Source organism: Cyphomyrmex costatus, unplaced genomic scaffold (assembly GCF_001594065.2).
Source record: "Cyphomyrmex costatus isolate MS0001 unplaced genomic scaffold, Ccosl1.0 scaffold14, whole genome shotgun sequence".
NCBI classification, from domain to species: domain Eukaryota; kingdom Metazoa; phylum Arthropoda; class Insecta; order Hymenoptera; family Formicidae; genus Cyphomyrmex; species Cyphomyrmex costatus.
In genome coordinates this window covers 209,330-234,346 of record NW_017275390.1, presented here as the reverse complement: position 1 = coordinate 234,346, position 25,017 = coordinate 209,330, and the positions used below count along the sequence as shown (strand labels likewise).

General features: G+C 31.1%; 1 protein-coding gene across 1 annotated transcript in view; it reads left to right on the top strand.

The window, feature by feature from the left end:
- Gfrl (Glial cell line-derived neurotrophic family receptor-like) overlaps nt 1-25,017 on the top strand; it is a 188,210-nt gene that overhangs the window by 137,170 nt on the left and 26,023 nt on the right. Inside the window, exons 6-12 of the mRNA XM_018551329.1 lie at nt 492-668; nt 9,777-9,882; nt 9,970-10,122; nt 14,517-14,654; nt 19,354-19,559; nt 23,083-23,349; nt 24,170-24,237. Of these exons, the coding sequence (XP_018406831.1) occupies nt 492-668; nt 9,777-9,882; nt 9,970-10,122; nt 14,517-14,654; nt 19,354-19,559; nt 23,083-23,349; nt 24,170-24,237 (1,115 nt within the window). The remainder of the gene's footprint in view (nt 1-491; nt 669-9,776; nt 9,883-9,969; nt 10,123-14,516; nt 14,655-19,353; nt 19,560-23,082; nt 23,350-24,169; nt 24,238-25,017) is intronic.

Below are 25,017 nucleotides of genomic sequence, written 5' to 3'. Positions count from 1 at the left end.
TTTATTCCTTTATTTAACTGGATTAGAATTTTATTCAATGTATCTAAGTGCACTTAGGACTGGTTGCAAAGTCATGATTTATTATTTATCTCATTCTAGTCCATTTCGATGCGACTATATAGTAGCCAAGAAAAAAAGCTTTTAGTTCCGTCGTATTAATTTCTCAGACTCTTCGCGTCCCACGCTGCAACGTCATTTGCAGTCGCGTTTCCGCACAAATATTTTCGCGGATTAACTTAAGAAAAAGAAAAACGTTTTTGCAGTCTTACAACGACCTTTGAATTAAATTTTGTAGCTCACACACAACTATAGCTACAATTTTAAATAAGAGTGATTTCCAAATAATTTTCGGACGAATTGCGTACGCTCTTACTTCCACCTGCTATTTGTAATATAGTCGGAAGAAAGGTGTTTTTAATTCCTCCTAGGAATGGATTTATCTTGAAAATGCAACTTCTTGTGCACAACTTGTTACATCCGATCATTTACAGTGAAGGTCATCGCTCATCCGGACAATTCCACCAGCTTTGAGGTGATTGAATCGCAGTTGGAAAATCCACTGATCGATGCTAAACATCGGGATCTGTTCAACATGAAGCAGATCCCTATTCCGGTTGGCCATCATCATCGCAGTCATCACAAGAGGAACCAAACAGATGACTTCGAACGTGAGTTTCTCATCAGAATCATAATTATTATAATAATTAAAAAATATATGAAAATTACTCCACTCTTTAAAATAAATTTATATAATTTTTTTACATAATATAATTTCTCTAATTATTTTACATAATATAATTTCTCTAATTATTTTACACATAAAAGTATTAAGGTAGAGATATTAAGAAACTAATATATAGTTTACGAGATATTTAATATTTTATGTTAATATAATATGTGCCAGAATAAAAGTATGAAATATGTCATAAACTATTGCTTTTTTACATTAATGCCTTAATTCTTATATGCAGAATAATTAGAGGAAACATATTATGTAAAAAGATCATATAATTTAAAAAAGTGGAGGTAATTTTTATATCTATGTGTTTGGCATTCCATACGACATAGAAAAAAAACAACGTGACTAAAATACGTATATATTTAATTTAAAATACGTTTTCCTCGAAACTGCTCCACTTTTACTTGAAACCTTCTTTCGTATTATCAATAATTTTGGAAAAATTTTGATTAAATTGTGTATAGAATTGATCAAAATGTGTATATTTATCTGTTCCCATTCTGTATATTTATCAAATATGCTTTAGAAATTATTTAAATCGCTTATCATTGTCGTAAACAAATTCATGCATGACATCAGAATTGTTAGCTACCAATTTCTTCATTCTAGCACAAATTGCGACCAGCAAGACAAATAAGACTGCCAATGTGTGATCATAAATTTTTCCATTAAGATGGTCTTTCTTGTTGGACGCTGCTAGTTATGTCAGAAACGTCGTGACATTTGGGGTGGATCATGGAAAATTCCATTTGTTTTAATGCGCCGTGCAAATTCATGTTTTCTCGCAAACTGCCCGTGACGTCACCCTGTTGACGAATAGTTGTGTTTCGCGCGAGGAAAAATCAGGGAGAAGGATACATGAGACTGCTTTTATGTATGCAACTTTTGTGGTACTCCACGATGTAGTAATCGTTATCATGTTTCAACGAACGACAGCAAAACGTTTTGTATATCATCGTATCGTAAATGTTCCTTTTTTCAACTTGAAAACGCTTATTAATTAAATTATTTTCATATAAAAAGGCACAATTAAGTCTAAATTTAATTACATATTAAAATTATTTGGAAATTTATGTAATTTACGGAATGATAGAGTGAGATATAACTTTTGGTAATAATAAACAGATCAAGTTTCCATAAATGGAGTTCTCACAATTCCTTCGAGATACTGATGGTACTTATGTCTCTTGTAATTTACGTACATTTATATTTTAATATATATGTTCAATTTTTGGTGATACAAAGCTAAGAGTGCAGATACTGAAAAATGAGAGCCAATTTGAAATATTAAAAAATTACGTATATATGTAATTTTCTTTTCAGGAAAAAATAAAAAATCTAGAAATTGATTGTTATTCATACGAGTGAATATGATACAATAAACATTTTCAATGCGAGTATGTTTATACATACATATTGCAGATAAGAGAAAAGTATATATACAGGCAGAGAATTTATAATATTACCGACTAAAAGCAATATGGATTTCTAAAAATTTTCATGGCAATATCTCGCTGCAAATATTAATTACATTGCGGTTTGATAAATTTTCGCATGTTCGAAATAATTTTTTCATATTTTAAAGAGAAAGAACCACGTCCGTTTCAATATATCAAATAGTGATAACCAATTACAATAAAAATGCTTCTCAGTGAGCCAACTCGGTATATAACGTGGTGGAATGAAATTCATTAGTTTCCGTGCAACGAATATATTTTTACATGCAAGTTTATTATACGCCAAATAAATAAATTGCTTCAATTGGTATTGCGATATCCGCGAAACCGTATTTTTTACATTTTTACTTCTCTATAGAAAATATTTTGTTTATTTTATTATCTGTTTATATATAACCGTACTTACATAATTAATTACAAATTAATTATATGGAATATTCTAAAAAAAGAATAAATATTTTGAAAAGGGAAAATTATATATAAATATAAAACATGTCTTATAGACATTTTTACAATACTTTCTCTTACAAATATAAAAAATTTGTAAAGATATTTATATAAACGTACATAAGAGTAAATATATATGATATCAATAATTAATAATTTGCGATTAGTCAAGATAAATGATAGAGCGGGCAAATATAATAGGAATTAATCTTCGGACTTTTGACGATCATGATTTTCCGTCGACAAGATGAAAGAGCGGACGATCGATCGCATCTCTCGCGTAATATCTTGCGAAGATATCACTTCAACGAATAAGATTTATCGCAGCGAAAGTTTAATTTAATTTCAACTCTCTCTCCGGTTGCTCTCATTTCCTGCCTCTCCTCGTATCTCTCTTGCGCGTCTGCATATTATTTCTCGAGCCGCCGGATTTGGAACTTTAATCCGCTATCGTGCTCAAGATTCACCCAAGTTTTCGTCGTATTCGATATTACACGACAGTTTTACATCGATCGCCGTTTTCCAGATTCGAGAGAAACGCACCTGGATGAGCAAATATGTTCACTCGATCTCTCGCGAGTCGTTGAACAGACCTTACCAAAGGATCAATTTTGTTTTTACGTCATGATTTTCAAATATTTTTTTTTACTTTTGTATAAGAACTATTTTTTTTACATTTTATTGTATCTATCGAAGAAAATCAAATTTAAAAATACAAATCTAGTTTATAATGTCATGAATTTATAACTAAAACGGCAAAATATTTTTATATACGATTTACGATTTTCTTTTATTTACAAATTTTTAATATCAAAGCATTAAATTTATTTTTTATTCATTTTCTTTTAAATTCACAATAGTAACAAATATTTTATTGTCAATGTGATAACTTTAATAATTATAATCTTTTTTATCATGTTCGTATGTTTTAAATGACAATTTTCTTAAAACCTTTTAGACTTTAAAGTGTATAAAAATTTATTTTATAGTATTTGCTTACTCTAATGACGTATTAAAAAAATGAAAAAACTTATTTTAAAAATCATAGTTTTCAGAATACTCTAAATGTCTTTACTCCAAGTGCCTTTAATGATCTTTAACACGTTGTACAATATAATTAAAATAATATGCATCTAATCCTAATAGTAAAATAATTTTGTTTCTATATCATATTTATAAATTTGTTCATTGTGCTCAAGGGAACAACGAATGTGAAAAAGAAATAAGAGAGGAAAAATATCAAAAACTTGAATGTTCTGTACTTAGATTGACTCATCAAAATTCTGTCATAGAGTAGTTAATACCGTAAAAAACGAGCAATAATTAATTAAATTTGTATCCAACAAAATCTCACATTGTAAACTTTTTCTTCATCGATTAAAAACTAATTTAGTTTCTTGCTAATTAATTAACATCCATGATTGTGATGTAATCCATGATTTTGATATAGATATACATAATCACGGATGCACTTAAAATAGGTCACAGAGGGAAACTAATTACAAAATAATGATGTTTTAGTTAGTAAAGTTTTAATTAGTAAAGAAAGTGATGACTTTCCTCTCTATCATATGGTATTTGTAAAAGTGCTATTAAATATAAAAAGAAGTTATTGTGTTGCAAGAATCTAACTTTATTTGTACAAAATAAATATATTTATTGAAATAATAATACTTCTATTAACAATATTTTTTTGCAAATACTAAAATCTTTTTAAGACCGTACAATTGATAAACAAATATTTTTTTGTCTATAGTACGTTAACGGCTAGTCTGACGAGTGTGTCTAAATTTGTAAAAATTAAATGACGTAAAAAATTTGATGAATGTGAAAGTATTGATGTTTCAAAAAGTCTCTTACGGTTCTATAATTAACAACTGACATTTTGTTTTTTGTTGAAATGTCACAATTTGCTGGGAACAACACTGGCTATGTTCAAATTCCCATCCGAGTACCACTCAGGTATATGTATATCACTCTATCCTTGTTGTTTACTAAATGTTAAACGAGGAGGACTCGGGAAGCACTCAGGTGGAAATCCGAATACGCTTATAGATGAGTTATTTCAATTAATAACTAATTAAATTATAATGATGAGACTACAATAACGCAAGGAAACATATGTAAATTACCCTTGTAGGTTAAAATAATGTCAGGATGTTGAAAGACTTTTTGCTTGACTTCACGCCATGACTAATCATGAGTAATACCGCGATTAGTCGGCGTTTTTGGCACCAGTGTGGATCTTGTTTCTCCGCAATTATTACTGTAACTAATTGCCCGCGCGGCCAATTAACGTCAAATATGGGAAATGCAATTGCGATCGGGAAACGCTGTCCGCTCAGCGCTTTGCGCGCTTCTTTAACGCGATTTTCTCTCAATTACAGCTGCGCTAATTACTCGGTTGGCCGATCAATTACGGATATTCATTGCGGTTTGAAATATATATAAATAGCGGATAAAATCGGAAGACTACCCTACGGTACCCGGGCTAATGATTAATTAGCACGTTCGCTCATTTATCAATTGTCACGTTTGATGGATTGTACATTATCTGTATTTTTATTTTACATATCAGAATAGCTCAGTTAGCCACATTTCAATTTCATTAAAAAAGGCTAAATATTACATTATATATATTTGCTAAATGTTATATTGTACAATTTGAAATAAATAGAAAAAGTGTTTTCATTTTATTTTTTGTTAAAATATTTCTCTCTTTCTGTAATTGTGATTGTACTTATACTTGGTTAAAATTAATGATTACGTCTATTAAATTAATACATTTAAGAAACTTTTTGTATATATTGTAAAATGTAATAAAATTTTATTTAATCTTAATTCAATTTCTGTAATAAAATATTGTACTAATTGTAAGTGAAATTTCTAATGACGCAGATATAGAAATTACTAGCATGAAAAATCGTTTTGAGAAAAATCGTAAGTTTTATCGAATTACCATCGTCAGACTATCTGTTAAAATTACATTCACAGGTGACTTATTTCAGGGGCAATGTATCTTATTTAATTTTTACATCGTATGTTTAATATTTAATCCGGAAACGGGCGCGTATGATGAGAGCTTTCCAACCAGCCGACATGGTTGAATCATTCGTTAAAACGCGGAGAATAACCACGAGGCAAATTTCGTGCTCGGTGAATTCATTCGCGGAGTTTGTTACAGTGTTATAAATTTCAGCCGATTTCGTCCAGTTCAACATCGAAAACTCGCGAATTAGCCGCTGCGAATAGAAATTAGCGGTTTTGAATTCGTCTAGCGACGAATAAAGAAGTGAATTATCTCGTGAATCTTGATCCTTTTTTTAAGAACCGTATTTAATCGTCGGTATCGTGTAAGGTCGCTATATTTCGCCAGTTCAACGTCAAACTGATATGTGCAACACGGATAGACAAGTCACGAGCGTCAACGTTAAACTTGCAATTTCGTAAATTTCGTTAACTGGCGATCCCCGTCAACTTTGCGAAGCACGGCGCGAAATCACAACGTGCGCGAAGACGTTTCCGCGACTCTGGTTATTTCTGAGTTAGTAATAAATGAAATTTAATGGATGTCACAGGAACATGGAACCGGATATAAATCGTAACGTGGCCAAGGTTTGGGATGTCCTGACAGTTCCTGTCACGTTTCATCATTCTATGTTTCTACGTAACATATCTGACTCATAGTAGAGTCTGTGACTTATTTTATTTTTCTAAAAGTAAAACGAGTTTGTTGATACCATACAAATTTTTTTCATACATTTTTTTGTTTTAAAATATAATTGACACACACACACATACATTAAAATTAAATTGTTATGGAATAATTAGTTTGTTTTATATTTTTGATATTTTAACTGTATCAATTATCACATATTACTTAACATTCTTTAAATTAATTTTTAAGATTTTTTTACTGAAGAAAAAAACGAAAAAAAAGGAGAACTCTCTATCCAGTCAGAAATAGTTCGATTAATATCTAATCAATGCTAATTCAACATTGATCGACATTGATTGCGGACGTTACTCAATCATTATTGGTTGGGTATTCGACACCATTTATAGTATAAGTGCTGTGCACAGAATAAGTACGTGTTTCACTTGTGGCGTTTTAGCCGTTTTCCATTTTCCATGAGCAAATGATCTCGTTGGTTTGAGAGTCTAACGACTTGCCGAGCAAGTTTCTGCATCCGCGCACCTGTGTCACTGAAAAGGTCTTCACCTGACCGATATATTTCGTGATGCGAAGGCGAGCTCGACATCGATCTCGAGAAGCCGGTGTGACATAAGTTCCAGTTACTGCTGTTTGAAATTGTTCTCGTCTTCCTATGCGTCGATCGTATCCAAAATTTGCGATATCGATGTTCTGTATATAGAATTTTATAGAAAATTCTTAAGTGCATTTCGATTTATGCTTTGATAATGTTTAGAATCGTTTTAATCCTGTCAGACTTTGATATTTGCGATAACTTAACATGTGATTCATAGAAAACGTATAAATATATTGTATTTTATTATTTGATAATATTTGGGTTTTTAAATAAAAAAATCATAAAAAATTCTTCACGTATTAGTTGAAAATAATATTTCACACTTATTATTTTGGCTGTTTACTTATTATATTTTTATAATATATTTTTATTTTTTTCATGTTCTTAATTTAGAAAAAAAATTAGGACACGTAAAGTGGAACGAAGAGTTAAAATTTGGAACTCCCTCCTAATTTGGGAAGATTGGCCACTAAGAAATATACACAGACACACACATACACACACACATGCACGCACGCACGCACGCACACATTCATACATACATATTATATAATCTCCAATATCTTGATGCTTTTATTAAAACTTTAAACAGCCATAGACATCTCTTTTTTTCAGCTTAACAAACACGTATACAGATAACTCACGAACGATTCAAGGGTGCGATTAAAGGCCCCTGAAGGGATACAGGAGAGGCGGTCGCTCGTTTGTCTTAATAAAGTGCGTCGAAGCCACGCTCTTCATGGTGGTTGACTTATAGCCAGTCGTCTGGTGGGGCGGCTCTTCTCATGGGGAATCCCAGACCCTTTTTCCCCTTCATACCGGAAAGGTAGTCTGAGTAGTCTCGTTCTACCTTCTCGATATTCACGGATACCCCTCGCGGTCGTTAACTCCGTCGGTGGAATCCATCAATCGAAGAGAAGATGTTGGTTAATGATGGCGATCATTCGTCATCGGGTAGATATCAATCCCTCGGACGATCGCTTGTCGAATTTGAGTCTGTTACAGAGCTGGATGTTTCCAACAAGGATTTCCACGGATAACTTATTGTTTTCTTTGAGAGAATATTTTGCATCATCCATTTTTCAGAATTTATAGGAAAATACATGTCAGTTACAGGAAGTACATGTCTACTTAAAATTGATGTAAATACGTATAATAAGACTCGATATAATATATCTTAGGACTTAAACAAATTCAATCTAAAGTTCGAGGTTTAATAACGTTGCATTTAAATGATGAAGAGAAATTGCCTGTTTGTCCTGATATGGGTTCATAATTCTTATGGTGCTGGAAATAAAGGAAACGATAAGTATCGCTCTACAGTGCGTCGACGCCCTCGGTGTGACGTTGATGATTTATCATTTATTTGTATCCACCGGCAAGAAAAGTGGGTCTCCCCTGTGACTGTGTAAACAGTGTATTATGGATAAGAACTCAAGCTGCCATGTTTAACTATGCCGATATCGATCACTTTCGAGGAAGAAAGAACGCTACACGCATCCCTCGATGCATCAATCGATGGTGGAAGCTTGCGTTTCAATTTGTGCTAGAAAAATCTTCAACATCGTGCGTAAAACAGTAGATATATCCATGATAAATGATTCTTTTTACAAATTTATCAAATAATGCACAATGTCTAATATACAATTGCATTACATGACGTTAATTGGAAAAGTTTCAGTGGTTATAATGAATGTCTTACATTGTTATTTTTATACATACATTTTGATCAATATAAATTTAAAATAAGACATTTGTCATTATGAGTCGAGATAAATTATTATAGATCCTGCGATCGTATCTTCTACTCTTTTGGATATCAAGTACTATTTCTAATTCATCACGCGAACTGACTCTTTTCAATTTATTAAAATAGAAAAGCATTAAATAAAATATTATATATCTGGACTACATTCCAAAACGTTTTCTCTGAGAAAAATTTTACTTGATAAAATCAAGGATCGATAATAATTCGTTACTTGTAACAATAATTTTTTTGCAGCAGACTCTGATAACAATTATCTTTTTTTGTAACTGTAATGGTTTTACAATTATTTTTATTGTTACTTTTTATATTTTAAACCTATATTTGTGACAATTTATGTTTTGAATCTATTTATGATAATTTTTTATATTCTTAATTTTCAAATTTTAACCAGTATTTATAATTTGTTTTTACTTCAAGATTGTTTTAAATAATGTCTTAAGATGCTACAGTTCTTTGATTTGTTTATGAAGACCTTAAAAATGCCATAAATGAATTCCAGAAACAGTATTAGTATAAGAACAAACTTTATGAATGCCATCTTTAAATTTGACGAAAGTAACGATAAAAAATTTAAGATCTGTCTTTTTATTCCTGCATTCGCTTTGAACTGCAGTGCAGTAAGCTAAAGCGAAACAAATGTACGTTTGTTTCACTTCAACTTATTGCACTATTTCAGAGAATATGGGAATAAAGGACAGACCTTTATTGTGAAAAATATTATTTCAGTCGGATTGTGTTTCAAGATCGACATTTTCTAGAACTATAATAGATACCTGTATATAAATTCATTCTGAAATACATATTATTATGCACGCGAAGTTCTAGCTCAGAATAAAAAAGTCCCTGGATAATAATGTAAATTGTAATATATCATACTCAATTTGCCATTTTTAATTTTGCATCTAGAATTGTAATTAGCACTTCAAAAAATTTCAAACAGTGCATTTTGTATAACTTAAAAGAATATTTCTTCTCTATTATCAAAAACATTATAACTTCTCTGTAATCTTTTAAAAGTTAAGTCGCAGGCTGTTCCTAATTATAAATAATTGGATCAGCACTTTCCATCCATTGACACGTTGCTTGTTTCGCAGAGGTGGGTATGGAGCCACCGTCCTCTACGTCAGACATCGATAAGATACAACAGCCGGTGAAACTGATCTTATCCAGCACGTGCCATCATGCTTACACGTCCTGCAAGTAAGTTCGCAAATTTTCGTTGTAGTAATCGACTCCAGTCATTGCAGATAAGATAAAGTATACGTGGAACGTTTTTGTTTACTTCAGAAACGATCCGGAATGTAAGAATCTGCTGGAACCCGTCCTGAACCACTGCGACTCGACGACGTGTGCGAGGAACGAGTGCATGGAAGCGTTGCAGCACTTCTACAAGACCGCCAATCACAAGCATTCCGTGGAAATTGCCTTCTGCCTCTGCAGGTTAATCAAATAGACAGCAATGTTTTTAGCCTTTTCATTCTATAGTTAAGCAGGATGGTGATTCCGTATCCCTGTATACATATTATACAATTCGATTAAGAAACGTGAACGTCCTTTCGAGAAAATAAATGTAGATCAAAACGACTGAGAACATTCTTATTTAATAGCGGCAAGATATATTGAAGCATAATAAATATAGCATAAGCATAAAATAGCTACTGTAGTGGTGTTTTGTTTCAAAAGGTCTCTAGGGAAGCTATTAAAAGGGCGTTTCGTTTCAAAGAATAAATTAAAAGGATGCCATTATGTAATGGCGTGTATAGTACCTAAAGGATTAATTATATTATTACACTAATCTACAGATTCAATATAATTTTTAATGCACGAAAAGAGAAAATAATTTTTTTTAATTTCTTAAGATATACCTATTTTAGAAAAAAAAATCTTTTTTATATTTCCAAAATCGAAAGTAATATACTCTTGTACAAAATTTTGTAAACTGCTGCTATTATATTTCTGATATTTATAGGTTTCATTGTATAGCTTGTTATAACAATTCTTTTCTTTTCTTATCTTTATTATATTCTTTCTTTATATACCTTTATTTAATAGAGACAGACTTATTTGAGCGTTTTGCTTTTTTTTTCTGGCTGCCACATATTGCAAAGTATACTTTATCGTTTGGAAAGTTCGCATGTCTCTCGCTAAGAGCATTCTTTTCAGCAGAAAGATTTTTATCGACATAACTACGCTGGAACGATTGTTCTTTTCGGTTACGTTCTGTCGGCGTTGAATGTTTAATTAGCTGTCCATTGTCGTGAGAAAGTCGCGTTAAAATATTAACGCAGACGCTATGCAGGCGACTATGCCGCGGCACAATGCGCGACGTAACGTGAATTAATAACGGATTATTGTAACAGTAGTGGCGCACAGCTGCAAGCGCGAAATGACGAATCAACTGTCGGCGCCCGTCGTAAATTAATTTGGAATTAATCGAAGGACGCGCGTTGTTAACTCGCATTCTAATTACGCTCGCGCACATTCACGCCAGCGAAAAATTTTTCGAAATTCTGCATATCAGGCAATTGAAGCCGGAGCTCCGAATCGCTACACAAAACAATGTCCCCCCCCCCCTCCTCCTCTCCCGATATGGCCGAGTAGTGCCCGTTACATTGCATCCGGCGTTACGCGCTGCCGAACCAACCGATATAACGAAAAAGAAAACGCAAACACGTTTAACTGACAGAAATGCCAGATCATGTTCCCGATGGATCTCTGCGTCATGTATTCAGCTGAACTCGGATGGAGGTAATAATAGGCACAATGCAGAGCATTGCAGAGATGAATAAAGAATGGAAGGGACGCATGATTGCAATCGATTGTTTTTGGTGCAATATGAGAAACTAAGTTCACGTAATGATAAGCTGCATTTCCTTCTATCGGTATCTTACTACAGATGCGAGATATTTGATGTTCTTTATAAAAAAAAAACTTATAATGTATGCAGGTTAAAATTTTGAAAGATAAAAACGTTAAAAAAATTGAATGTAACTTTTATTATATATTTTTTAAAATTTAAATAAAACGAGAATCTAATTTTCTATTGTACTAAATTTTTAACGCGGTTGCAATAAAGTTAAAGCTAGGAAACGGTCTTCAAAACAAAGTTAGTAAATGTCACAAGAAATTAGAAGGTGAGGAACATGAGGCGGAAGAGAGTTAATTTACATTACCATATATAAGTACAATTTTGCATAAAAGTAATCAAAGATCTTAATCTCAAGGATGTGAGGGAATGACGGGACTTTTGTGATTACTAAATTATTTTTTAAACAAAAAAATATAATTATTCGATAGGGCTCTCGAAATTCAAAATTATATATGTGATATATAGGCAATAAGCGCGATAATTTAAACGCAAATTCTTCAACTCTTCAATTGAATTTTCAGAAATTCTACATTTGATGTTAATACAAACTTGAACGTTTCGGTTTCCTTCAAACCATCTTTAGTAGTATACAATACTGCTGTAGACTGCTAAAGATAGTTTGAAGGAAACCGAACCGTTTAAGTTTGTATTAACATTAAATGTAGAATTCCTGAAAATTAAATTGAAAAATTGAAAAATTTGCGCTTAAATTATCGCGCTGTTTATTGCTCTCATTGCCCGTATATCACATATAATTGTAAATTATTTTGTTTTAATATTAAATATATAATGTTACGATTTTTATCCATTACAATGCTACATTGATAAAATCTAATCTTTTCCTAATAATCTAATAATTATACTATAAGGCTATGAATATAAATTTAAATATAAATTTAAATAATACGAAATATGACTAGTTGAGCCTCGCCGGAGTAGAGGTTTAAATATCTTCTCAAAAATTTAGTTTTACGATAGAGATAAAAAATGATAGCATCCATATCTCTTATCAACAATACATTAAAAAATTTAGTTTATTATTTTTTACTTTAATGGCAAATTATAGATATTTTCATAATGAATTCAAAACGTCTAATATATCATTCAAGTATTTTAATGCATTTTCAAGGGCAGCCAACAAAATGTCATCCACATGTTTAAAATAAAATGATAGTCTGAATGGTAGTTTGTTGAACACTTCCGCTATCTTAGATCTCTTATCCTCTATGAGGATAAGATCTCTATGAACTTTTAGGTGTTTACCCTTTCCAAAGACGCTCCAAGTTAATAGAGATAGAATTTATTTATCGATTCTCATTACCGCAACTTGTAATATTTAAGAAGGTTATTTTACATTTATAGAGATTATATAAGTAGTATATATTTATAGAGATTTTTCTGCGAGTCTCTCGTTTGCATACAGTGGTATACATAACTTGATACAATGATGTTAATTTTACTATCACTTATTTTTAAAAAGTAATTAAAAAAATAATGGAAATTTTATATTTATAAAAATTTTATACTTATAAACATTTATGAACACAAATATGAAAAATTTTACCACACACATATTAGTATTGGTTGTGGAGTTACACATCTTTAAACTGACGATTCACATTGCTCTTGACTCTTTACTGGATTGCAATTATTTAAATAGACAACGGAAAAATGCGTAACGTATAAAGAGGCCTCTTAGTGCACTTTACTTCGTAATAATTTAATAATAATTTGTTTATTGTCTTAGATAACCCAGCAACTTATTTTATATCATTTAAAATGATCATCCATATTAAAAGTTGAAATATTTAATTTTAGTTATTCAAATTTTTGAAGCAAAAAAATTAAGATGCTTTAAGATTCGAATAGCTTATGTTTCGTATTATAACTCTAATCTTATCTTATGATGACTACATTCTTCCGCAAAAGTATTTCACTCTTACAATTGAGAGAAATTAATTTGCAGAAATTGCACGCACAAATTTTTTCAAAACAAATATCAAGCGGGACAAATAGAGGCGAGTGGAGATCTCGCAATGACAACTTCGACGAAATTCTCGAAGCAACCGTAATATTCCTCTTGCGCGAAAAGCTCGTATTTTTTAACGAGCCTACTTTAACTTTTAAGTGGCTTTTGGTTGCGACACAATGCGGAAACTTTCCGCTTCCGTTTCGCGTCTTATTTTTATCCTACAAATCCTTGTGGCAGTCTTTTTCATAGAATCCTCTTTTTATCTGTTTTAAAATAAGAACCGAATAGGAAAAAATACAGAGAAATAAATAAAAAGTATGCGTTTGATTAAAAGAACGAGTAATGTGTGCTATATCCAAATTTTTCCAATTACGCCATAATGTTTCGGTTTGCCATTTCTCAATGAAACATTAATTATAAGTACTATATAGTATTTGAATTATACTAATCAAGAAATTATAATAATCAAAAAATAAAGTCGTGAATTAATTGTTACTATATTGTCATTCCTGTATCGCATATTTCAATGTAATACAAAAAAGTGATTAGCTCTTTTAGCTGAAAGTAAAAAGTTATATAATTAATAAAGCTATCGTTCAAATTATTGGTCATTATTAATTGGTTCAAAATTATTGGCATAATAATTATTAATGCTGTATAAAATAATCATTTTTTTTAATATTATGATGATAATTTTAATATTTGTTTCGTTATGCTGCTCGCTTCATTCCATAAACAAATCTGGAGTAAATTTTAATTTCTGTTTATATTATTTATACATATAGTGCAAACTTTATGTTAAAATATTTTTTTTAACATTAATTATTTTTTTATTTTGGGTAATATATTGTAATATTAGTCATAATTTTGTTGGAGTTTACTTCCGCGTATAAATAAAAGTGTGCTTTAAATAATTTTACTTCTCTATAACTTTTACTTCTCTAAATAATTTCTTGAACCTTATTACATCCGTCTATGTTTTTCATATTGCAGGAAAACGGACAACAAAAAGGACGAGTGCATAGTAGCGCAAGAGAAAATGCATCCAACTTGCGCGCAACGCATAGACGGCGCCGAAATGCCAACGTGTCACAGTCTAGCCGAGACTTGCAAAGAGAACAGGAGTTGTAGGTGAGGCAGTGCGTCATATTCACGGTTTTGAAAATTTGCATGTTTCTACATGAACTATCCATACACAGCGGATCATGCGCAAGCGTGGAAATGTTGAGCGAAATGTGTGAAAAGGAAATCTCTAGGAACGAGTAGCAAATTTAACCGAAACAGAAACATATTCTAAAATCAAACGTTCTTAATATTAAAAAATATAATTATTTCAACATCATTATTTTGCCGTAATTGCATAACCGATTGCAAATTAAAGATTTATAACAAGGTTTTTAATAACTGTTAATTCTGTTTTTTTTTTTTTTTTAACGAAGATTCTGTTAAACATAAAATCTCTGTGAAATAAAATAGTTTTCTCAACGCATAAGTGGTTTCATTTAAAGCGATACTCATGTACATTGCTGTCGAATTCGGAAGGTAAGAACATATCATTTCATCCTTCATAGTCCCGCACTCTGGATGGACGTCCTCTTGACTGAGGAAATATTGCATTAGCGCGCGTATAAATCTTGTTGAATCGCGATTTAACTTTAAAATTGAAAAAGTTCCAGCAAAACTGCGAGAAAAAATAAGGGACGACGTGTTTGCGGTGTTTAATCGGGTGCTCCTTTGGTTTACTTAGCGAGATAAGATTGCGTCGTTCTAATTGGACATTATTATTTACGTGTCAATTTTGTTCCCGTTTCCATTGCACGGTTCTCGTTCGTTTCAAAGAGTTTTACAAAAAATACGCGGACAAAGGTAAAGAGACATCGCTTTGTGTGACAAACAATTTACTTTTTAAAATGGTAACTTCCGGAGGGCACATTCCGATTTAGCATCCTGATCGAAAAATATCATGTATGAAGTGTTGCTTGAAAATTTTATTAATGAAGTCTTATGTAGGTATAAAGTAGTATATGAATATTAATTAAACACAAAGAATAAAAAGTTAAAATCGCGTATACCATAAAAATATATGCTGTTTCCCTCAACAGCTCAGAATGTAAATTATGATCAAACATTTCGAAGTGGTGCTGGAGGGTTATAATTAAATTATTTATTAAAAATGAATACGTTTTGTTCTAATACAGACAAAAAGGTTTTGCAAAAATAACCGTATTCATGGTTATAGTTTACATTCCGAAACATTCTCTCCGAGGAAAATATTTCACGTTATAATATAGTATACGTTACGTATATTATATATTTGTTACTATAATATTCATTTCGAATAAAATTGTTGAAAACGTTTTGGAATGTAACCTTTGAAGCTCAATTTCTCGATCATATTACCATTTTTTGTGCATTTAAATAATATTGTTATTGATAATTAAATTTTTTAATTATTTTATATCTAATAATATTTTAATTATTTTATATCTTTTTAGATCAAATAATTTTGAGAGAAATATACAATTTCATTCTTTGCTAATAAATTGTTAATTAATGTTGACTTTCTAAAAATAAGGTTTTCTCTGTACAAGTATACTTTTTACATTCATTGTATTCTTTTGTCAATATTTGATTAGTTATTAACTAGTCAAATAATACCAACAAAAAGAGACCTGACGTATTGGAATTATTTTGACTTAAAAGGTATCATTTTCAACATCTAAAAATCAATAAGAAATTTTTTGTTCGGTTTGAAATAACTTTACTGTAAATTAGTGTAATTATTATCTGTTTAAATTAAAAACTTTCCTTTTCATGAATAACACTTATTTTTTTTAAATTGTGTTGCTTTTAAAATCAAGGAACAACACAGTGATTATACTAAGAAATAATAGTTCTTTTTGTAGAGTACGATAGTATACTTACAATATGTATATGTAAATTTAGAATTTGTGTATAAGAATTTTAATTTTTACTTCATTTTTAATGTAAAAAAATTAATTAATATTGAAATTATCGAAATTGTTTGTAAACTTTTATCGTATATTTTTCACCGTTCTCGTTATTGGATATGTCACAAATTATATAGTTATATCAACTCTCTCTTATTTAATAATAAAATTTCAAACTCAATATAACGAAAATTGAAATATTATGTACGGAAGTAAAATGCACTTCTCGTTAATAAATACGTTAAAAAAAAAAACAACGTGGGTAACGGGGGATTAAAATGAACGAAAAGGAGGTGCAATTGTGAGCGATGGAGCGTGTGCACGCGCGTCGCTGATCGATTAAATTAAAACACGCGTGCATGCACGCACGTACGTATGCATGGCCCGATTCAACGCTTTAATTGATTTATCGCCGAGGATGAACGAATCCATTTTTAATTTTGCTATTTAGAGGTGTCTATAGGTGACTCTTGGAAACGAACAATTGCTACGCGCTGTAGACAATTTGTAAAAATGCATTTGCACGTTTCAAAGTGTCTCTACAGCATTTGTTTAAATACTTTTTTAATGATTGGTTGAATGCACCTATTTGTTTTTATAGTAACGATATCGTTTGCAAGCAAATCGTAGAATTCGTAATTAGCAAAATCAATGCAATGCTCTGATTATTATGATTAATTAAATCATTGGTTAAATTATTAATAACGTTTCTTTTATTTTTAAATATTTAAACTAGTTGATTGTTAGTACAAAGTATTATTATCTTTTTTATTGATTTATCGACTTAGAATATTTATTTTATATAGTTTTTAATGCAATGTATAAAATATAACATCTCGTAATTTTAAACGATTTATGAAAAGTTATATAAAGAATAAAACTTTTGTTATATTTATATATGTATATGTGTTGTAACAGTTTTTACGTTATTCATTGTACGTTTATCTGTTTATTATTTATTCAACGCAAACTGTGTTAAAAACTTCACTAATGAACTTCAATGCTTTTTGAATTTAGACATCTGTTTGACTGATTAACAACTCCATCATTACCTTTATTTTAAATATAAATGAAAGTACATTTGATTTCTAATATGGTTAATATACAAACGTAGCTTAACGGTCTACACAATGATTTTATTGAGAAATCTTAATTGCGTTAGAATAGAAATTGAATTTGCACGTTTTTAAATCTAATTATAGGAAAGAAAAGTATTTTAAAATAAACTATGTACTTCTATTTTTATTATTTAAAACACTAGACATTATTCTCTACCACTCATAAAGCAGACATAAATAAAGACAATTGCAAAATAATATTTTTATAAGTAAAAATATGCATATCTCAATTTTGAATAATCATGCAACTTATTATAATTAAAAAATTAAATTATAATACTATATATAATTGAAATGCTTCTATGTAGAAATGAAGCTCATGTTTTATCATATGCATATATTTATTGGCTATATCAGTTGCCACACTAACAGTTCCTATATGATCAATGAAAATAACATCAATGAACGCGATTGGTCATTATTACAATATTAGTCCTTTTGATCAGCTAGTACATATCACTATATAGCGACCACACAGATATACAATGAGTGTTACAGCATCACTTATGATTATTAATGTCAAAGATACTTTTGTAAATACCTTTTTAATTAAAATAATTATTTATCTTGAAAATCAATCAATTTGTCAATTAAATCCGTTTTATGTTTAATAATTTGTTGGACCATCATTGTCATTTATACTTACAGATGATTATTGATGTTTTAATGAATGTCCATGTTTAATTAATATACGAACATCAATCTTTCCATTCTATTTACTTAGAAGAAATAATGAAATAAATAACAAATTAAATTATAGTAAAATATATACTATCTGCTTTCTGGGACGTAGTGAATTAATTTTCTTTTAATGTATATAAATATATATAATACATTTGACATTATTTTAAAACTGGCATGTCAAATGCAGCAATGATCACATGTAATTAGCGCAAAAATATTTATTATTAATATGTAATTCCTTCAACATTGATGTATTTCTATATTTAAAAAATTAGCGTAAATACAGTTTTGAACAATAGCGTAAAGTACAATTCTGAACAGAATAAAGTTTAAATCTAATTCTGAGGTTAAAGTTTAGTAACTCTCGGTTCTGTAAAGAATACTAAAAAGTACTATCAAATAGGAAAAAGTTCAATTTAAACCTAGAAAATTAGATTTCCTCTCTTATTTCGTTTAGAATTGTGCCATATTCGAAATCGTGCTGCTTTAATCTATCAATACATGTATAATAATTTTCTAAATATAAAAACAAATCTAAATTATAAACTCTCGAGAATGTCAAATAAATAAAAATAAATTACGGGCAAGTGAGAGTTAAAATTGGGAGATAAATTTGTCACTTCTTGCTCAGCCATCGACGAAAGTTTTGTATAAAATTTGGACTACTGAAGATGGCTTGAATTGTAGCCGAAACGTCTATACAAGTATTCATATTGAAATAAAACTTTTAATTTGCACGAATTACCGCAATTTTAACTCTCACACTAGCCCGTAATTTATTTTTATTTATTTTCTAAATATACTTAACTATACGTATATCAATCTTTGCGCCAGTTACGAGTGATCATTATATAGCATTCAACATCTTTTGTAATAATTTGAAGCGTTTTTTCGGCAGTTCTTCTAAAAGAAATAAAATAAAAAGTTCTTGAAATATTATATAGTTTACTTTAAAAGAGGTAAATCAAACTATATAATATTTCAAGAATTTTTTATTTTATTTCCTATATAAGAGCCACTCCAAATTTAATTGATTACCTATGTAATTAATATTCTGGGGTATTTTTATTTTTCTAGACTTAGACTAGAGTATTACGAACAGAGTTGCGCGGTCGACAGCATGACGAAGAAATGTGCTGGACCAACCTCTGAGTGCAGAAAAGCGATGCTGGGCATTCTGGGTACTGAACTTCATACTAATTGCGCTTGTAAGGGCACCGAGCTTAACCAGCTGTACGGCTGTCTGGGTTGGCAGCGGCTTCTCTGGGTGAATCCTTGCGTAGGTAAGCGGAAAATTCTGGGACATTCATTACTCGCGTTGAAGACTCGGTAACAACAATGTAGATTAGGAAAGTTAAGTTTAGCAATTCATTGTTCTTTGATAGATAACTGGTACAGACGGAAAAAATTACAGAATATAATAAAGGTATGTCATAGAAAATATGTGCAAGGAGATACTGTAAAATTTTCCTTTGTGAAAGTACGATAAAAATATATGAAAGACAATAAAGCAATATAACATTATTGGTTTACTTTTTTGAGGTTAAAATAAAGAATACTCTTCAAAAGAAATAACTATTATTCTTTAAAACAATTAACCTACTTTAGAAATAGCAGGTACACTTCAAGCAAGTTATTTAAAAACGCAGTAATCTCGAAATCGATATTGAATCATCCGAATTAAATAAAAATAATCGCAAGCTGCACACTATCTGGTATTGGAATGTTAATTAATATAGATTGATAATATACTGTTTCAATGTTTGATCGATCTTCGCAAATGTTTATCTCACACAATTCTATCAGCATGAAGAACGATGTGACGGTATTCCGTTTTTCATTAAACGGCATTTTGTAATAAATTTTTTTTGCATTTTGTTTACTACACATAAATCATATATTTATTTGTTATTATTTGTTGCAAGTGAATATAAAATATTAAGTAATGAAATATATCTATTATATTAACAATTTTAATCTAATAGAGTTTGTAATTTTCGGACTTATTATTTTGTCGAACATTTCAATAGATTAGAATAAAATACGGAAAAATTGATTAACAGAAGTTTATTTTTTAATTAAAATGATTTTAACTTTTACAATTATAATCAACTTCTGATTTACTAAGATGTTCAATTACAAATTTAAAAGTTACAAAAATTCGACTGGAAAGTTACTAGAGAATTTACTCCAGTACTAATTTCTGTTAGGTCACCGAATATATAAACATTGTGGTGCATAATTAGAACAGACAGAGCTCTATGATATTTTGCCGATGCGCTCGGCATGATACACTTCTAAAACGCAGTAGGAGATGCAATTTCTTCGTATCTAAATGACTTATCTACCGACTGAATGCAGTCCATTGCATTTGCCATGCTTTACAACTCGACGGGGTCGTGAAAGATCGATAAGAGCTAATCTGTGTCGTTTGTTCGACCAATGTAATTGTAATTCTGCGCATGGCATCACCATGTAGTTGCACAGATCGCCATATCGCTAATCTAATCTTTTCCCTGTATCATTCGTTTTTAAATTGTCCCAGAGATAAGAAGAATTAGTTAATCAATTGTTTATATATATATATATAAAATATATGTTTAATAATAAATATTTAAAAAATGCCTTATTTTTAGTGTAAATTTGACATTAGACACACACAAATACAATGTGTAATTAAATCTTTAAGATATTGTAAATATTATTGAGATGCACGCGATTTAATTTAAAATAAAAAAGCTGAGTCATCGCGGTTTTGTGGCGTATTTATAAATGCCGATAAATGTAATAATCTATTCCGCGGAAATAAAAGCTGCAGTCGTCGCTGCAGCTCGTAAAATATTATTACGCGCATCTTACGTTCCCTATTATTGCTGTACGCGTCTCATGAGAGGAGAGGCGTGCGGTGCCCCTTGAAAGTGTAATCACCCCGGAGCCCCTCGGAGGCTGAAATATTTCACAGCAGCTGCGCCGCCGGCGATACGGGACCGGGCGACTTTCCCGATACTTTCATACTTCTGCGTCGGATGACTACACGTGTACATTCAACTGCAATTTTACAGGCTCTCCGTTCGGCACTTTATATTGCTTAGCGGTTGTTATTTGCGGCCACACGTCCGTTTTCTGGTAGGCGGCACGACAGTGAGAGAGAAAGTATTAAGCCCAAGTTACTCCGAGGCGACGATGCCGATTCAAGTCGGCAGTTTTTTTGTTTTTATTATTGTGCCGTGAAATGTTATAAGTTATGACGGAAAGAAAGTGAAAGCACATCCCAGCATGGGTAATCGTAAAACATAGAATCGTGAATAATTTTCTGCGAAGAAGTTCTGCAATTAGTAGTCATGAAACAATAAATTTAGACGACAAAGGCTTTCTGAATGACCGATAAAAATAATCAAGGAGCATGCAAGCCAACGCAGAAGCAATCTTTATAAACTACAATAGAACTCTATGGAGAATTATTCAATCGTTTAAATTTAAAATACATGTTTAATGATAAATATAAAAAATAAATACCTCATTTTCAGATTAAACGTCTTTTTTATTACAATAGACGTTTTGATCATACTGTTATCCCCAGTGTATAAATTAAAACGATTATATTTATAATGCGATTTAAAATAATTGTATCGCAAAAATACATCTTTTAAGACTTACGTAAACGCTCGCATCCATTAATTCCAAAAGTCCCTTTGCCTTTGTATTTGATCCATATTGTAATAATCGTCTTTGTTGCTACAAACTAGAATTACCTCGTCACAAATGACTTCCATAAACAATCTAACGGCTATCAAACTTTTCGTCAAATTATGCTCATAAGAGGAAACTTCTTCTAAAAGAAAATCCTGGTGCTCTGAGTACACAGAAGACCCAATTTCTAGTGGAATATTCAAAAGACCTCAATTAACATTTCTTAACTAATGATTTTATATTCGTTGCTCTCACAAATTGGAAATATATGTACGGGGATGTTAATTATAAATTAAAAAAACGAATTTAAAACTATGCCTATATCTATATTACAACATATGATTATTTTTTACAATTTTTCAAATTTGTGTTGTCTACTAGCAATCGCGAATATTTGCTATTCATATGTTGAATGTATGAGAGATGTTCCGAGGGAATTAAAGATTGAGGTGATCAACCGATGTAAATGAAATATTTATTAATAATGACAATAAAATTGGCTGCGTTCAACAAAAAAGCAGCTTTGTAACTGTTGTAAAATTCTTGAATATGATTGACTTATACATTTCGATCTAATAAGGAAGTAGAGGCAAGGCCAATTAAAGAATTTTACAACAGTTGCTGTTCAACAAAAAAGCAGCTTTGTAACTGTTGTAAAATTCTTGAATATGATTGGCTTATACATTTCGATCTAATAAGGAAGTAAAGGCAAGACCAATTAAAGAATTTTACAACAATTGTAAAGCTGCTTTCTTTGCTGAACGCAGCCATTATAACGTGAACACACAGATACCAAAGTAGTCGTTATAAGTAACAGTAAATCAGAATTGAAATCTTACTTGTTAGATAGGAAACACACATGTGTGGCGCCATCGTATATAACATACTGTATTACTAGCATAACTAAAAACTAGCGCCAGATACTACAGAATGTAACCTTTCGATGTAACTCTCAGACTGTGGTTTGACTCACATTCACAATGCACACGAGAACTTATTCTCATTTGACAGCAACAAGATTGAAACGATTCCAAGAGCATCGTGAGCGTGAATTGAACCGTATCCCCTATTCGATTTCGTTTTTACAACGTTTTGAGAGGGTTATTCTGATTATAGTGGAATCGCAGAAGGACTACCACGCGCGTAGAAAGCACCATCATTCGCGAACGACAACAGCAAAGACAACAACGACGGCGGCCGTCGCGTCAACGACAAGGTCACCGGCAAGCACGGTGGCGACCACCGCGGTCGAACAAGTGGAAGATAACCAAATACCGGAAGTGACGAGGTGGCCGACCACCGAACCCACGGAAACTTGGGAAATCACAACCACCACGATAAGCACCACTCCGAGTACCACCACAACCACCACGCCGACACCACGTGAGTGGATCGAGTACAAACGTATTCAATGATTATTAATTTTCTATGTAGTATAATTATTATAATTTGCCGCACGTAATATAATTAGTATACGTAATGTATTTGTTACGTAATATCCCCTGATTCTCTCGGGATTATATCGGCCATTTTGTTGACAAAAGTTATTAACTACTCTTTCAGTTTGATTTTTAGGAGTACGGAAATATTCAAATAGCGCTAACACTAAAAAATAGACGATCTTTACACAAATTAAACTTTGAAATACAAATCTGTATGCAATATAAACTTGTTTCTCGTAGATTTTATCGTAACATCAATTTCATCTGGAACCTGAATGGTTATTATATATTTAATACTGTGAAAATTAGATTTCTTTATCATGCAATCTTTAAAAGTTTACTGTATTAAATTTTACTATAATGCCAAGGTTTGTTTATATCGTCATAGTTTCATAATGCCAATCTTTCAGTAGATATTATTTCATTTTTCAAATTTCGAAATTCTTTTGTTTTTCTAATTTCTTTTTTTATATGTCTTATACATTCTACATCTTATATATCATTATTTTTTAATTTAATGCAAATTGATTTTTTTCTATAAATAAAACTTCGTTTATTACATTTTTTGTAAATAAAACTCCGTTTATTTACCAGTAGCTTGAAAAAAAAAGAAAGAATTTTTAATCTCTCTTTCGTCTGCCGCATCGAGAAGCAAATTAGATAGATCGCCTCCGGGCGAGACACGATGGAAAAAGAGTTTTATAAAGGACTGAAAAATAAACTGGCGAAAAAGACAGCTTCTCACGTCACTTTCTTTGTAGGCTTCTGCGTGGTTCAAAGGTCGAATGCACACAGTCAGCAATACATAAGGGAAGGCAAGGGCAAAAGGGTAAGTCGCTCGCAATCTCCCAAGTCTCTCGCGATCGCCGCGCCGTCGCGACGCAAAGCGCTCACCGCCACCACCTTCGAGAGCCGATACTCGCAAGACAAAAAAGGAAAAGGGTTTTGTGAAACCTTTTCGTGAACGTCATATCGGAAAGCGTGGGCGAGAGTGTCAGCGAAAATCAGATATTTACTGCACAGTGCACAGTAGTGAATTTTTACCGTAAAGAAACGGAAGGAAAAGGGAAGAGACAGGAAATCGCCCACGACTTCTTCATGACTTCGCGACGTATCTCTTTAGCTCTTCTTATTGATGTGAGATTTCCTTAATTCTAAAAATAAGCTAAAGAGCCTTAATTAATTATTTCAAGAGAAATACATATGACAATGTTAATATTTTTTATATTTTTAATAGATTCTATTTTTGATTATAAATTTGTTAATTAATATGAATTAAATGATAATTGTCCCTTGAAGAAAATGTGTAGATAAAATGTAATTCTTTGTTATAATAATTTAAAATGTGGATATTTAGACGATAAAATTAGTATCACATACTGTGGTTGTTCTAATTTTAATGGCTAAAATGTGCCAATACATTCTGTAATTAAAAATCTGTAAAAGAGAAAATCGTTATATAATTATAGATCGAAAAATGATTTATTAAAACGTTACAACAAAAATTAAAATGTATTGCAAATGAAAGAAACCTGCTTTTATTATTATTATTACATATAAGAACATACTTGTGACGTCATAGTTTTACATACGAAGCAATGAAACGTTA